This window comes from Pseudopipra pipra, chromosome 1 (genome assembly GCF_036250125.1).
Source record: "Pseudopipra pipra isolate bDixPip1 chromosome 1, bDixPip1.hap1, whole genome shotgun sequence".
In the NCBI taxonomy this organism is placed as follows: Eukaryota; Metazoa; Chordata; class Aves; order Passeriformes; family Pipridae; genus Pseudopipra; species Pseudopipra pipra.
The window spans coordinates 108,707,221-108,723,798 of record NC_087549.1 but is presented as its reverse complement, the minus strand read 5'-3'; the positions used below and the strand labels follow the sequence as shown (position 1 = coordinate 108,723,798).

General features: G+C 41.1%; 1 protein-coding gene across 4 annotated transcripts in view; it reads left to right on the top strand.

The window, feature by feature from the left end:
* BMPER (BMP binding endothelial regulator) overlaps nucleotides 1-16,578 on the top strand; it is a 147,702-nt gene that overhangs the window by 14,210 nt on the left and 116,914 nt on the right. For 3 of the 4 annotated variants that reach the window (XM_064670414.1, XM_064670407.1, XM_064670421.1), the window contains exon 3: nucleotides 10,455-10,554. The exons of the other annotated variant lie outside the window; for it this stretch is intronic. In XM_064670414.1, coding sequence (XP_064526484.1) covers nucleotides 10,455-10,554 — 100 coding nt within the window. The remainder of the gene's footprint in view (nucleotides 1-10,454; nucleotides 10,555-16,578) is intronic. 4 annotated transcript variants of the gene reach the window in all.

The following is a 16,578-nucleotide window of genomic DNA, read 5'->3' as shown; positions in this document are numbered from 1 at the left end:
TGCTCAAAGAGAACAGTGCTGTCTCACACAATGAAATCATCTCTGGCTGCCTTGAGAGCTCTGTGGACTTTGAGCCAGACATAATCCCTTTCCTGACATTTGAGTCTCATTAATTGAGTTAACAAGATGCTATCTGCACTCCATACTTATGTAAATAGAACCTGCAGCAAAGATCTTAATGGCACCTGATATATCACACTGCCTTTACATCTATCAAGAGGTACCACTGCAGGAGTCACTTCCAAAAGCAGGTTGTGTTCTAGGTCCCATGGGTCCCTTTATAAGCTGTAAGAAATGCTGGTGGTCAAGGCCAACTGTTCAGATGTCTTTCAAGTGTCCCACTGGTGACCAAAACTCACTTTGTCAAGATGACAAATGGCTTGTGCATACCCCATTCACCTTAGAGTTTCATTCTAATGTCAGCTCCATTTACTTGTCAAACAGGTATTTTTTTTGCTTCCCGCAGTGCAAGTGGGGCAGGGGAAAGGAAGGAGTGAAGGGAACACAGGCTGAAGAAAAAAATGCTTGTATGGCTTCTATTCAGTGTATTATTATAGTTGAGATTGCAAGATTTGGACATACCAGAATCTGTTTGTTTGTACATGTGCAAAACAGAAAGAAGGAGATTTGCTTTTCAGAAGTGAGAACTGTCCCTGCAGGGCTATGATTATGCAAAAACGTGTTTTAACCACTGGATTTTTCAAGAAGAAAGTGATTGTGCAAGATTAGTTTCTTATTTTGGACAGCAAACTTCTTTCCAGAACAACATTTAAAAATAACTGTTTAATTAACAGAGTCTACTCAGAGCATAGGGCACTGTGCATGTGTCTGAGCTCTCATGGGTGGTTTCATTGACTGCAATGGTATTGTTATGTGGCTAAGTGATCACTGCTGTGATTGAGGGCTGATACATCTCACCCAAAAGCAGTGATGGCCAGGCCACAAAATATGGTCAAAGTCATCTCGAGGACTGTAAAAGTGAGTTTGACAGTTCTGGCTTTTAGTTTTCTCTCAATAACTTCCATATCGCTTTTGCTTAGTTCGCAAGTCAAAATACGCCTTTTCTGCTAGTAGCTACAGTTGGCTGAAGTTTTGAAAGTCACAATCTAACTTAATTTGGCAATGTGATGGATCACAACAGAGGAAAGCTTATTCCACCTTTCTTCCTTGCATTTGATGGAAACTTAGCATTCATCAGAAGTTTGAGTAGATATGAAGTAGGAACACATAGAAATGAGATGTGTCAAATTAAACATCATGGTGGCGTAAGTTTTTCTGACTAAATTCTCCTGAGACCTTCCCTTGCTGGCACCAGCTAGATGAAGGCCACCTGGGGATGACAGCTGCCCTGAGCTGCCCATGACATAGGATTACTGCTGCCCCTATGATATTTTACCTGGCGAGCAGCAGTTGCAGCAAAAATGAGTGAGCCCTTGTGAGTTGATGAGCATTAAAAGACCCTGAAAGCTTTTGCATCCTGCAAGGAGTCCTGCCTGAAATGCTCTTTTACCTTGTATCTTCCCACTCTTCTTTCTCTGTAGCAGCTGACAAGCTGGGGACTGTCCCTTCTCTCTGCAGACTGCTGTGAATAACCTTGTTTTTTTCTGTGTGTAGCACAGGCAAGATCACGAAAGAAAACAAATGTGGGGTCAGTGCTCAATTTTCTTGCAAGTTCATTAAAACAGCAGTATCTGGAGGCCTTTCACCTAAATAATTTTATAATAGAAAACAGACTCTCATTGCTTTCATTTGGGCTACTATTTTTATTTGGTTGTTGTTCCTCAAGCGTTTTGGTCCCATTTCAAAACTTGCTTCAATTAAACAAAGCAAATGTTTTTTTTGGTGCTTTCCAGTTTAAAATCTGTGCTATTACTGCAAAACTTCTAGGAGTCCTCTGGATTATGAAGCTAGGATTGAAAGGGATTTTCCTCTCAAAATAACATTAAAAAAACCCATTATGTAGATTAAAAATTTGAAAGAAAATAAAAACCCCTCTCCTTTTCCTCCCCCAGCCGAGATCTCCTGTTGCTGCTTCTGGCATGCATCACATCTTTGAGGATACAGTATCATGAGAAAACTGTCACTTGGTGATGTATTAGGGTAATATATCATGAGAGCATCGTTTCTTTAGAGGATATGGGCAGTAAAAGACATGATTCTGGCCAGACAGAGCAGCAGGGGACCCTGATTTTTTTTTTCCTTTTCTTTAATCTAGCCCTGTTTTTGTGTTGTACAGAAGCAAGTTCCTTCATGGGATATGACTTGTTGCAGAGTAAGTTAGGAGGCCCATTGGGCTTTTTAAACTCTTTAAGAAGTAGATAGCCTCAAGGGCTGCTTTGTTCAAAGTTTTCAGAACAAGCCCAAAACTAGAGCATTTGCCACTGCCTAAATCTCCAGTGTAAAGATTGAGTAAGCAGACTTCAGACAGAGAAGGCAATAAAGATGTAATGACAGGTAACTATTGTTTGTATAATATATTTGTAGATTTAGCCTATCAAAATATAGTGAAATGGTGTTTAAAAAAAAAACAGTCAATGTGTCTCTCTTAAAGAAATGTCAAATGAAGTTTTAATTCACGTCATTAGAAGAAAAAATACTATTGGTTAGTATTCAGCCTGTAATAAAAAATATAGTTATCTCATCCAAAAATAGGAATTCTGAACTGAGGGACTTTGATTTTGATGTACTTTTTTACTGCTTTAATGTTTTTTTTCTCTCATTGACAACGTCTTCTGGAAAATAAACAACACTGTCTATAGGACTAGGATGGCATTAGTTAAGAAACAGATGCAGAGTATTGTTGAGGCACTCTTTTGATGGGAATGGATTAATTTTTGAGATGAGCCAGAACGTGATACCATGGCTTGATGTAAAATTTGTTGAATTCAAATGATTTAATAATGTATTTTAAACCTTTGGCATAATCTGCTTTACCCTCTATGAAATCAGCTTGATAATTCATCAGTGCCATCTTCAACAATTTTTGGGACTAAAATTTGCTTAGGGTAAAAAGATGCAAATCTTAAATGCGTGCATCTCATTAAATGCGAAGGTGTGGTCTTCTGCAGGAACCCCAGCGCGTACACCTTCCCTGAAACCTGGCTGCTGGATTACTATAGGTATTTTTTTGACTACAGTACAAACTGCTGGGAACCTGTGAAGACCCTGTCTCTTATTGCTAGAAGACTGTCATGCTATTCTTTTGACAGGTAAAGAGTTTTGCCTACAACTGTCTAGCTAAAGAACTCTAATCCGAAGTGGCACTTGGAGGTTGAGGTGGAGGCAGGGAGACTGAGAGCTATGTGGTCTGGATCCTGCTCTGGCTTTCTCACTGACTTAATCTTCAGTTACAGTAATTTTGCCTGGCTATGTCTACTTTGTCCATAAGCTCACTGGAGCAGGGATGTGCTCATACAATGTCCGATGTAATGGGACCCTGCTCCCAGCTTCAACCTTAGCATTAATGCAGACAAATGTAAGAGGAAGAGACAGTGCTTTCTTTTCACCATATACAGTGTAGCTGGCTGCTGTCAGGGAGTGTCAGGATTGCAGCAGGCCACCGGGGTCACTTTCCTTGTGCTGGTGAACATCGTTAAGCACAGTGAAAAAAAAATAATCTATTCAGTCTATAAGGGGTTGTGAGTGATGTGTCCTGAATGACTTGCACATACTTATGTCTTCCTCATAGCAGTGGGGAATGCCCATTTGCAGTGAAATTCGGTGTCATCTTTCAGCAGGGCCTTTGTTTTAATCATCTTTCCTAGGGAGTGGGGAGAGCTCGAATTATGAAGGGGGATGGTTGATGCTGGCTGAGCACCATCACAGGGAAAGCTGCAGCCTCCTCCCTGCTCACCCTGAGAGGCCAGATAAGCTAAACAGATTACAGGGATGAGGGGGCAAATCAGAGGCTACTGAGTGCTCTGCTCAAAAAAGGAAAGAGAGACTCTGTGAACTGAACTGGCATATTCTGTTCCCACTGAAATACCGTCATTTGCATCTAATGCAATTCATGCTGAAATCACGGTCGTGTTGTGCCACGGGCAAGGACCTAATGCTGAAGATACTTGAAGCATATGTTTGGCTTCACTCCTGTGAGCTGTCCCATTGCAATTGAAGACATGCTTAAAATAACAGGACCTTTGTCAGTGAAACATATGGCTTGGTGTTTGTAGGTTCATGAGGGTAAATGGAGAGAACTGTATCGTTTTGCAGAGAACAGACATTGTTTCATAGGGAAATATTGTACCCACAAAATACGTTTTTGCAAGTTAAAAAACCAAAGAGATAATTGAAGGGGAACAAGGGAAACGAGACCTTATCCTCATCTCCCTTGACAGTGGTTCGAAGTGTCTGCAAACATCTCTCCTTGGGGAGTGGTGTCTCCTCCCTGAAGCCAAACTGTGTGACTCTTGTTCAGGCAGAGAAGTGCTCATGGAAGGCAGCAGTCCCACAGTTTTAGCAGGGATTGCTTGCTTGCTTCAACTCTGCCAATTAAAGGGAGGTTTGTAAATCGGACCCAAGACAGCGAGTTCCAGGCAGGAGTGCCAAAGAAGCAAGGGTACTATTTTCAGAAAGAGCCTCAGGATTTGTCTAGACCATGAGTTACACACGTGTTTGAACCTGTTCTTGAGTTCAAGTTGGCCCAGCATCGGGGCTGTTTGCACATAAACTTAGGTGCAGGCACAGGCTTGGGAGCATGGTGCTCCCAAGCTTTGCTGCGGGACAGAGCTCGTAGCCAGTGCTGACCCAAACTTTTGCTCCTGTGGCCTGTGTGGACTGAGTGTGGCTCTGTGTGTACTTGAGAGGATGCTCTGGCCATGTGCAACACCTGGCAGAGAGCCCAGCACATGGTCTAAGAACATGTGGATCATGGCACATGGTGTGAGCCTGTGTTTGAGCCTGCCCTTTGCCTTGCAGTGGAGAGTTTGCCTATGTGAATTGAGTGCACTTGTTTCATTAATTTTAAACGGCTTTTTCTTCTCCTAAGGTTATATGTGCATATTTGAAAGCTGCTTCCCAAATTCCCCAGGGGTGACTTTTGCCATTGTTTGAAAATTGTTATTGTTTTCACAGATGATCCCACATTTTGGCAGAAACTTAAGGACACTCTGAACTACTTGTTGAGGAGTCCTATCAGAATTACTAGTGGGACTGTGATGAATAATGGTGAAAAATGAATGTCTCCAGGGTTAGCCATTAATGGCAGTTTGTATTTCTACCTAATCTGTCTCTCTTGCCTTTATTATTTTTCTCTCCACAGCATTTTTTTTGATTAGATGAAAGTTTAAGCAACATTTTTCCTACTCAGTATAAATAGTTAATAACCTCAGGATATCAGAAATGTGGTACAAGCCTCCTAAAAGCATTTTCAATACATAAAAAGAAAAAAAGAGGAAAAAACCAGACCATCACCATCGACATCTAGCCCCCTCAGAACCTACATCTGTAATGTCTTCAGCAGCCAGCTGTGACCTCACAGCAGTGGGCTCAAGTACCATTGATGGAGGCACTCTTTGGTACAGCCCAGAAGACACGAAGCAGACTCCTATTTTTTTTTCCTCTTGAAGTTAAATCCAGGTTGAAAAGAGCTATCCTTCTGGTGGCTGCTGTGAGACGGCAGGAGCCCAGTGGGGAACCCTGTAGAAAGTTGGCTGTGGCTTCCAAGCTGTGGTTTGGCACACATCCTTGTCCAAGACCTCTGCCAAATATTCAGACTCCTTTTTAGTATTTTTTTTTTCCTTTTCATGTTGGCATTTTATTTAACTGTACCACATGAGTTTAAGGCTGTTAGTTTGATATACTTTGTCACCAGAATGGGCTATTTTGTGTGGAGTTCTTTGATGGAAGGTAAAAATACGAGGTGTATGTACAAGGTGAACAAATTGCGTTGAGAGGAGGTTGTAGTAAAGGTAACATGAAACAGTAACACTGGTATCGGGTCTGGTTAGTGTATCTCTCCTGCGTGAGAATTTGACATCACCTTTGCATGCCAAGTTAAGGAGACCTTTGGTTCTCACTGGGGAAGCGTGGGAGAGAGGAGAAACATGGGCGCCCAACAAAACTTTCTGATCTTTCCCCAAGAAATTAAGACACGAATTCTCCAGCAGTTGGACTCTGGTGAGCACAGGAGAGGGTCTGGGGTGATCCTGCAGCACTTCCCTAGATTTTCATCTCCAAGGGAGTCTGGGATTCCAGTGTGAACCGTTTGCCGAGCCGAGCACTGACTGGGGAGTTGCGTCAGCTGCAGCAGCATTGTTCTGGATCAGCCTGACCTCTTTTAAAAAAATACGTATTTTTCCAACACTAATAAAAACCTTAGCTGAGGTTCTCTCCCTTTCTGTATGTGTGCCTGAGCACTAAATTAAAAAAAAAAATAATCCCAGATGTGAATCTATAAACCATCTGTTTAAAATAACTATTGTGCAGGACTATAATTAAAAGTTATTTATTATGAATCTTGGGATCCGATTATGGATTTGACTGACTCCCAGGTTTCTGACTTAGCAAACGGTTTATGTATTTATGAGCCATGTGTCTCTTCCGCACTTCTTGGTGCCAGAGTGCATGTCCTTTAAACAAAAGGAAAAAAAAATCCCCTACCCTCCCATAGCTGTTGGCTTCTGATTGTTGCCGTCCAAGAAGTTTTCTCTTAAGAACAGCAAAAATCAAAGTATCTGAGAGCTGTCAACAGATTCAGAGACACTGTTGACAACACAGATGGAGGTTTGCTAATACAGGTCTCCTGCATGCAGCTACTTAGTGACTTTCTAAATGTCTGACTGGGACAAGTAATGAAATGTTATGATTACTGGGGGTAGGAGGGGACATAACTGGAAGGAAAGGATTTGTTGCTTAAGTCCTATTTGTTCTCAGCCTCCACTTCACTCTTGTGAAATGGGAGGGAAGGAGGCAGCAAAATTGAAAAAACCAGATGGATAGTGGACATTAAGAGCAGTGTTTTGGGCAACTGGATAAACTGGATGAAGGAAAAAAATCCTTCTGATGACAATTACTCTTTGTTTTATATTTATACTTTTACACCCAGTGGGCCCAGGAGATCTGCACTGGATAATGCCTGACTGCAATAGACTAAACAATGATTTACCAGCTCTGCTTTATCTGCTTCGGTCCTATGATGGATCAGCATGGTACATTAACCCTTTGCTCCACATCTGCTGGCCTTGTTTTCCAAGTTGCAGCATTGAGATAAAACATCTGGATTTTTTTTAAAAGTATTTTAGGATTAAATCCAGTATTGGAAGCAGGAAGAGGTATGTGGATGCACTTCCCTGGAGCTACATTCATCTCTTCTTAGTACAAGAGGGATTTTGCCATGTCAGGGCAGCAATATGTTGCAACTGTGACTTTACTATATTTTTTCAGCAAAAAGCCCCAAAAGAAGTGGTGAGGGCCACAGCCCTAAGTGATACTATACCTCACACCCTGGAAGAGCAGCCCAACTCTGATGGCAGGGACTTAGGCATTCTGGGATAACATCTGAAACAGCCACTTTTGGAGCTGTATGGGACTTGCCTATAATACAAGCTAGAGAGGGGAACAGCAGCTTTGAAAATCCCATCCCATTTAAGTGCTTAGCAGCTCTTCTTGTGCTGGAAAAGATTGACTGTATTTACCTGGCGTACACAGAACTGTTCTTTAAGGTAGGAGGATGCAGCTTCTCCTCCAAGGGACAGAGCTGACCTTCCTCTTTTCTCCAAAAAAAAAAAAAAGGTGGCACCTCCTGCCCCCCTTTTAGCACCATGCTGTGACAACTGACTTTTGAGATAGTGATCCAGGTTTAGTGCCCTCCACATCCAGAGGCAAGTCAATGATTCAGCTCCTGCTTTCCTCAGAAGCATCCTTGCTGTGAGGACCGCTGACTTTTGGGAGCAAGAACAAGCCCCTTTCTGCTAAAGCCAGGCTACTGAACAGCAAGTAGTTCAAGGTCTACTGGGATAGAGAAGGGAAATGTGAATATGTAGCCTACTGCTTAAGACACCCTCCAGGCAGGAAGGACCCTTAAGTTCTTGTCACTGTACTGTGGGCCACCAGTATTCTTCATGTGGAACGACTACTTAATGCAAAACAGTCCTTGACACCAGGACATAAACTCCAAAATCATCTCTCCCAGAAAACCTGCTAAACCATCAGCTTTGCTGGTGATAAGGAAAGAAGAGTAAGACCCAAATTTGGCTGCCCCCTGGGTTGGCTCAATGGTACCAAACTCATCATTGGCAGAGAATTTTGCTGATTTAAGCATTGTGGGGCAAACCGGAGGCTTTTACTTAGGTATAATAACTAACAAGTGTCTCCTGTTTAAAATATGTGTGTTGGGGTCATCCTTAGGAACTTGCATTGCCAACCAGATTTTTTGATCTCATTGTGCATTGCCAACAAGAAGCAGCCATGTCAGGATGTACCTGAGGGCAGAAGAAGGCAGATGGCACTCGGAGAAGACAGAATGAGAAATTGCCTAGGAAGTTGGGCTGCATGAGGCATTTGCCTCAGCAGTCCCCTGAGAATCAGGGAACAAAAAGAAATACAGAGCTGCATTATACTTCTCGTCACTCTCACTGCCATCTGCAACAATAATTTCTTCTTTTGGAAGAGAGAGTCCAATCGGTAGCTGCCTACTGAACCCCCTGATGTGGGTCCAGCCCAGCTAGGTTTGTTCTCAAGGGCACTTTGCATCTTGCTTCTCTCAGAGGTGCATGATGCATGCTGCAACTGGGTAAGTCATGTTCTCCGAAGGAAGAAACTCTAAAGTGAATTTTGCCCTTCCTTCACACCCACTTTTGCCATGCAGAAGATTTTCCCACAGATAAAGTTGGTGGGGCTGATGGGCTTATTAAATCTTTCCTTGGGCAAACTGTCATTGAAGAGAATCAGATCTTAGCAGAACCCTTTAAAATACAGACTGTAGTTGATTTGGTAAGCTTGATTCAACAGGCTTTATGGCAGCAAAGTGAAGGGGCACTATGTTCCCATTAAGGGAATCACAATTTCACTGTGCACTTTAAAAAAGATGTTGAACCAGTTGCAATGCTGTGCTGTGGCTGCTTTATGCCAGTTCAGAGCTACATACCTGCCATAAATTCAGCTTAAGTTGCCAGTTAAATAGCATTTATGGTTGCTCTGCTAGAGTGATGCAGAGCAGCCAGCACATAGCAGTGACCTGGCTTTTTACAGTAGTCGTTTGTGTCGTTGCAGCTGCGCTTTAGGGCCTGATTCTCATTTGCTGATTTCACAGTGTCTTGGTGAGAGTGAGTCCTCATTTACACTGATAAGACTGAAGTGCCTTTATAGCTCCCATCAGATCAGGCAGTGACTTTGAAGAAAATAAACCTCTGATTTTAGACAAAGAGCTGGAGTGTAATAAAAGCTGCATGTTATCCTTCACAGGCACCTTGAATGAGGCCACAGGGAGCAAAATAAAAAGACTGGAAAGCACGGCCTCTTTTCCTTCAGTTTTATGATTTACATTTTTCTAGCCCTTTGATTTTTTGGTCTCTAATTAAGTCATAAGATTGGGTGAGGTGGGTGCTTGCATGAACTGGATGGCCACCTGTGTCACTTAATGAACTCAGCTACTAATTATAGGTGGAGGTGACTTCAGAGGGCTACTTTCAGTCAGGAATTTGAAGTAGCAAAACTTTGCTAAGAGAAACGCCCAAAGTATTTGTTTTCTGAAAGGGTTGACACCACTGGGGCAAGGTAAGCTATAAAAGGAATATTCCTGCTGTCGCACATTCTCTATTGACATTCCTTCATGTAGTCAATGTGCTCTTTGGGCTTGGGAAATCACTGGCTTTTTGCCATAGAAAGATGACACTATAATGTACAGTGATTTTATCTGCTCATGGTTTTCTCAGCGTTTTGGGGAGAAAGATGAATTCCACTAGTCATCTTTTCTGGTACAGTATATAGTAGCCTCTTTTAAAGGACCTCTGGGTAGGCCAGGTAGTACCACCAGCTAAAAATGATTTTCTGCAATGGCAGAGTTTTGTCTTTTCTGAGGTTTCCAGCTCTTCCTCTGCCATTTGTCCTTCTGTTGCATAAGAAGCAATTCCCGAGCTATGTAGTTCATAGGGCAGCACCTCAAGACCCTGAGAATATTTCGATAAGTGCGTGGTGTAGGTAGTTGTTCATTGAAGTAACATGGATTTCTTCAGTGGGGCACATTTTCTTTATGAGAATGGGTAGCAGTCATGAATTACTGTGTAAGCGGGGTAAACACCATTTACTTGGGCTCCTGAATTATTAAAAGACTGTTTTCTACTGCATTCCTTCAAGGGGAGAGAGATGTATTGAATCACAAGGACCATTCCTGAAGTGAAAGAGCAGACTGCTATCCTCATGTTTTATTTTCTGAATTGAAAGAAATGGTAGCCTTGGGTTTGGTTTGCTTGCAATAGCTTTTGTTTTTTGTTTTTTGCCTTTTTTTTTTTTTTCAGAATAAGGAAGTGACATGCAAAAGGGAGAAGTGTCCAGTGCTCTCCAAGGACTGTGCTCTCGTCATTAAGCAGAGAGGAGCTTGCTGTGAGCGTTGCAAAGGTGTGGTTCCCTTCCTGTTGTTTCCCGCTTTTTAAAATGTGATCAGCGCACATTTAGGTTGCCAAAGATAGGACAAAGTTTGGAGCTTCTCAGCTGGGACTTGGCTGTCACCAGAGGCTAGAAGAGGGCAGTAACCATAATCAAAATATATATGTTTACAAAGCTGGGGGAGATACATAACTTCACATATTTTCCCTGCAATTATTACTTTTTGTATGGCAATGGTCCTTTAGAAATACAACTTTATTCTTCATTGCTATGTTGTCAGTCTTTTAAGAGTTATCTCCTAATTTTATTAGAAATATTTTAGATGAGCATCAATCTGCTAATAGTCACCAGTCAATAAGAATTCCTTAAACTTTTTGTGTGGTTGGACAGAATAGCAATAATGCTTCTGAGTAATAAAGAGCAGGGTAATTATACATGCCTATTCCCATTTCTCCTCATACTGGAAACAAACCAAGCAAATTTTATTCATTGTACTAAACATTTCCTGATTCAAAGAATAATATTGTGGACACTTTTATGAAAACCAAATGAGCAACAGTATGAACATTATACATTTATTTATTGACCAATACTGTATATTCTAAGCTCTTTAGAATGAGAGAATTATAAAATTAAAAAAAAGTAGTGTAGGCATGCATGGCATGTATCTACTATGCTTAACCACATGACAAATATACAAGTAGATGAAGTTGAAAACTAGGTTTTTTTATGTCGACGCAGTAAGTAATGTGCTCTAAAACACATTTATTTTGCTGAGGGACTGCTGACACAATCATTGAGGTTCAGAATGTCAGATTCATACAGCTTTACTTTATTTTTCCTCTGTTGTTTTTAATTCCTCACTGGTGATTGTGTGCTATTGGGAGGGAGATAGAGTAGGATAAATTGTTAGGAAATGGAAGCATTTATTGCCTTCTCAGGGGAAATACAAATGCAGGAAAACAGATTACACTGAAATTCAGATGGAAGAGACATAATGGATATGTATTTTTCCTGAATGGTTGCAGAGGTGTGTTAGATTCTGTGCTTATGATTTGCTTCTGTGCTGCAGCTATGGAATAGGTTTGGCAAGCCCTAGTTCGAGGATTTGTCTAGAAGCCTGATGCTTAAAAGAGAAGGAAATGAACTGGAAAAAAATTAAAGCATTACAGAAACAGTAAGAATTTGAAGTTGCAGGTTTTACGTAAATTGCATGTAATTTATTTCTTTTGTAAAATAGTGTTTAGTGTCAGCTTTATAGGAAAAGATTCCTAAGTGTCAGTTTGATTAGGATGGAGGTTGATTTTTCATTTCCATAATGGAATATGTAGTTGCTCAATGGTCTGAAAATTTTATATACATACATATACATATGTGCATGCATGCATGCAAAATTAAAAGAATGGATGTTTCAAAGTTGAAAATACAAACAGTGTTTTAATTCAGACTCTTTGTAAGATTTTCTGTTTATCCTGAATTGGGGGGGGGTACCTAAGGAACATTATTAATAGACTTGAACCTAGCATCTGCAGATTTGTATACCTGACATCTCTAATGTGATAATTAATAGAAACTGTTAAAAAATAGAATTAGGAGGCCCATGGATACTTGAGATAGAAGAGTTAGTTAGAGTCCTTTTAATATATCAATGAACAGAGAGATCCCACTAATAGGCATCCAGTAAGATCCCTCACTAAAAAAGTGCTAAAGAACCTAAGCAGCCCTGAGTTTGTAGAGAAAGTCTCCTCATCAGCAAATAAGTAACACGTGAAGTGTATGATCCTTTCATAGTGAAAGAAGGTTGCCAGCATATCCTTGCAAAGATCTCAACTTGTCAGTGTGCTCAGAAAAAAACTAGAAAAGGGGCGAAGAGGGACAGAAATAGTGCTGCTGATGACCTAATCTCTGTAGCATTGTACAGGAGGAGGGCTGCCTGCAAGGAGTTGCAGAAAGTTCTCTCAGTAGCTCTCCAAAGGGAAGACTGAATGTTAAGTTTGTTAGGAAAGGAGTAGCTTACAAAACAAAATGCCCCATTTTCCCTCTGTGTGAGTCAGGTAGGCTGCTTATTATTGCCCTTCTGGAGGCTAGAGTAGAACTATGGACCTTGCCCTGTATTTTTGACACTCTCCTAGGTGTTTCTTAGTGGCTGCTGTCAGACAAAAGATTCTTGGTTAGAAGGATGCTTGGTCTGATCTAACATGGCAGTTTCTATGTGCTTAAAATGCAAGAAGAACTTTAAATTTCAGAATTTAAAGAAAAAAAGCTCTCAAGGACTTAATTTTCAAAGTAGATGTGAAATTTTCGACTTAGTTTTTCTGCTCCTTCTGAAAGGTAAAGCAAAACATGCACCAGTTTATGAACTACAGCAGTCCTGACGCCACACGTTATCACCGGGTCATTCTGGTTCCAGCGGAAGAGGCTGATGGAGCCACTTCTATCCCCAGGAAGGCCGCTTGCTCTCCTGAACACTGCTGGAGCTCCTGCTCTGTTATGTGCAAGGTCCAAAATGAATGTCCCATGGGGAGTAATTGGAGAATCAAGGCTGGAAATACCAGCCTGGCTGCCTAGCACTTCAGCTGCTCCCTTTGGTGTCCCAGCAGCTCCCCAGCACTCCCCACACGAAGCTCAGCTGCAGCTGGGACTTGGCCCTGCAGCACTTGTTCTCAGTTACTATTTTGTCAGGCTGCCAGAGTGCCCATAGGGAATGCAAGCAGGAAAAGGGAAACAGGGATTTTTTTTATTTTTTTTTTTTTTTTTTACTGGTTGCATTTCATCTAACCGTGAACAAAATGTTATGAAGAAAAGATCTCAGGATCTGATGGCTTTTTTCTTGGCTTCTTTCCAAAGCCTAGAAGAGCTTAATCAGGCCTTAGAGGCTGTTGCCAGTTCTCTTTGATAGCTTCATGTCTTCCTACCTTGTGAAGAAATGAATGAATGAATGAATGAGTGAATGAATGAATGAATGGCTGCTGTCATTTGAATGCAACATCAGAAGGATAACATTAAGACCAAGGGGTGTATTCCAGAACTGGCTTGTGTAGGAAGGAAACCACTGCTTATGAGTCATTTGTGACATTGCTGACAGTGCATTTCATTCTGTCATGAGGAGCATGAGGACATATGCCCCCATTTCTGGGAGGTTGGACTAGATGACCTTTAAAGGTCTCTTCAAACCCAAACTGTTCTATGATTCTATCTGTCTGCAACACTGCATGCAGCTGAACTCTTGTATTGAGAGCTTTGCATACAGGAGAAACTGAATTGTTTCAGAGAACTTTTCCTGCAAACAGTTGTGTACTAAGCATAAGTCCCTTGCTTCTGTCTGGGTATTTGTATGCTACTTAGATAAATTCTAGCGCTTTTTTTTTTTTTGTATTTCTTAATAAACAGAAAAAGTAAGGAAGAGCAGCAAGTATGGCTTTTGCAATCAGAAAATCCACTGTGGTGGAAATTGAATAGGAAAAGATTTGGCTTTACTTAATCTCGGAATCATAGAATATTGAGTTAGAAGAGTCCCACGAGGATCATCAAAGTCCAGCTCCTGGCCTTGCACAGGACAACCCCAAGAATGTGTCTGAGAGTGTTGTTCAAACAACAGTTCAAACAAATGCTCTTGAACTCTGTCAGGCTTGGGGCCATGACCACTTTTCTGGGGAGCCTGTTCCAGTGCCCAACCACCCTCTGGGTGAAGAACTTTTTCCTAATACCCAGCCTAAACCTCCCCTGACACACAGAAATGTAGACCTGTGATTATGGCTCCCTGATGCAAGGAGAGTAAAAATGACTAAGACTAATAGTGAAAATTTTCAAGAAGAATATTCTTTTGACAGATATTTACTGTAGTTTATAAAATATACCATGTACCTCTAGAATACTATTTGTTTTGAAAATGCTAAAAAATTAAACCCTCTTATTACTTTTGCAAGGTCACTTTTCATTTTTGATTTTATTTAATATATTTAATGAAAACATATGAGATCACTGAGATTGTAGAAATAAGCATTTTCTTATGTAGTTGGATGGAGACCTGTCACTTAGATATAGAGCTCTCTACAAGATCTAATAATAAATTATTTGCTTTGTGAAGAAAGTGGTATTACTGGCTCACGACTGCCTAAAGTTTGCATTTCTAAAATGGTGCATGATATTCTACTCTCTTATCCTAAGAATCTGAATCTTCTATGGATATGCAAAGTCAAATTTGGTGGGTATTTTTTTTACAACAGAGACAATTTGTTCAGAATTTTCTTTCAGTTCCCCTGTGAAATTTTGCATTTTCTGTCCTTCTTAACTTTTGAGAGTTACTGGGGTTTTTTGTTGTGGTTGGTTTTTTTGTTTGTTTAATTTTGGATTCTCTTTAAATTATGGATCTTAGAGGTTCTTGTGCTATGCTCCATTGATCTGAAATCTACCAAAGAATGGAATCCCAGCCCAGGCAACAGTACTGCTAGGTCCCCTGAATATTGAATATCCAAAGCTATTGTAGTTAATTGTGCATTTCTTGGAAAGGCTATCAAATACTGTGGTTGAGGATTTCAACCCATTTCAGCAGCCAAGTTCAGCTATTACGACTGGCTTGCAAAGGGAGTTAGAGGGAGGTTATAAGATTATCGGTGTTCTGGTTACTCTACTAATGCCCTGGAGGATCCATATATACATTTGTCACTTTGTTCACTGTGGACACCCCTAGTATGAGATGCCAATACCAGTTTGGTGTGCTGCTGTAAGACTGACGGGGGACCTTTGTGTGGGGCCCTCTAACTTGCAGCCCGCCCTTGCATGCTTTAAGGCAAGCTCTCAGAGACAAGGGATGATAACATGGATGGAGGGGGATGGGATCGGATGGGAAGACAATATAGATATTTTCCTAAAAGGTCTTTTTCACCTTCACCTGAATAATCTAGTCCTGGCATCTTCCAGAGACTGGTTAAGGGAAAAGATGTCTTAACTCTTCTATTGGTCTTTCCCACTGCTTCTGAGCCTCTTGGTAATGTGTTCCAGCTCCAAATCAGGAGGCCTTTTTCTTGAGGCTGGAAGTACAGGTTCGTGTCAGCATTCATTCAGTTTTTAGCTTTGTATTTCAAGCAAAGGCAGAGATTTTGAAGCAGTGACACATAGCCATCAGGGACAGTACCACCCAGTATAATCCTGATGCTGGTTTTAATTACTTATGGTTATGCCTAAGAAAAGGTCTCTATCTCTCCATTCTTCCTTTGAGTTGACTCTTCTTGCAAAGGTCTTGCATATACTTTTGATATCCCTTGAATGTCTGGTGTATCCTATTGTGTTCAGTAGCACCTAGAATTTTGGATATTCCCTTGCTGAATATAATTTTCCATTTATGTAAGAAACTTCTAATGAACTGTTTTGTCGTGTTGTCATAAATACTTTTGCAGTCAAATATCAGTTACCCAGATTTTTATTTTAATGTTTTTAAATGCTATGTTTCTCTGGAACAACATGATAAATGTTTTAGGACATGTAATACTGGAATAAGAATTTCTTTCAGTATTTGACTTTGAAGCTGCAAGCTGTGCTGATCATGAATGATTTTGCTGGTATGAGGAAACTGGGTGTAAATGGCAAATAGTTGTGCCACCAAGCAACATCATTCGTGAAAAAGCTCATAACCATGAGAGATAACAGTTCTCCAGCTGCCAGGCTTGGCAAGCACATTAAGTGTCAGCTCAAGATTCAATGGCAGCTCTAACTATGTGGCATTTTGGATCACTGGGTTCTTCGGAACCCTGCAGAGTGACTTTTTTCACCCTATACATACATTCATGGAACGTAAGACATTTGGGAAGGTGAAATTCAGTTCCAGCGGGGTGCAGGGAGCAAAAACAGCACTGGGAGGAGTTGATGTGTTTGTTTCTGCTGCTATTTTCTCAGCTTTGCATCATATGCCTGTGAACCAGAACAGCTCACCCCCATGGCCACTTTATTCTGCTGTGTTGTGCACCCTTTATATGGTCCCTGTGCCTTGCATCCCTTGGGTATTGTAGTTGTGATGGCTCAGCTGCAAATAGGTTTGCT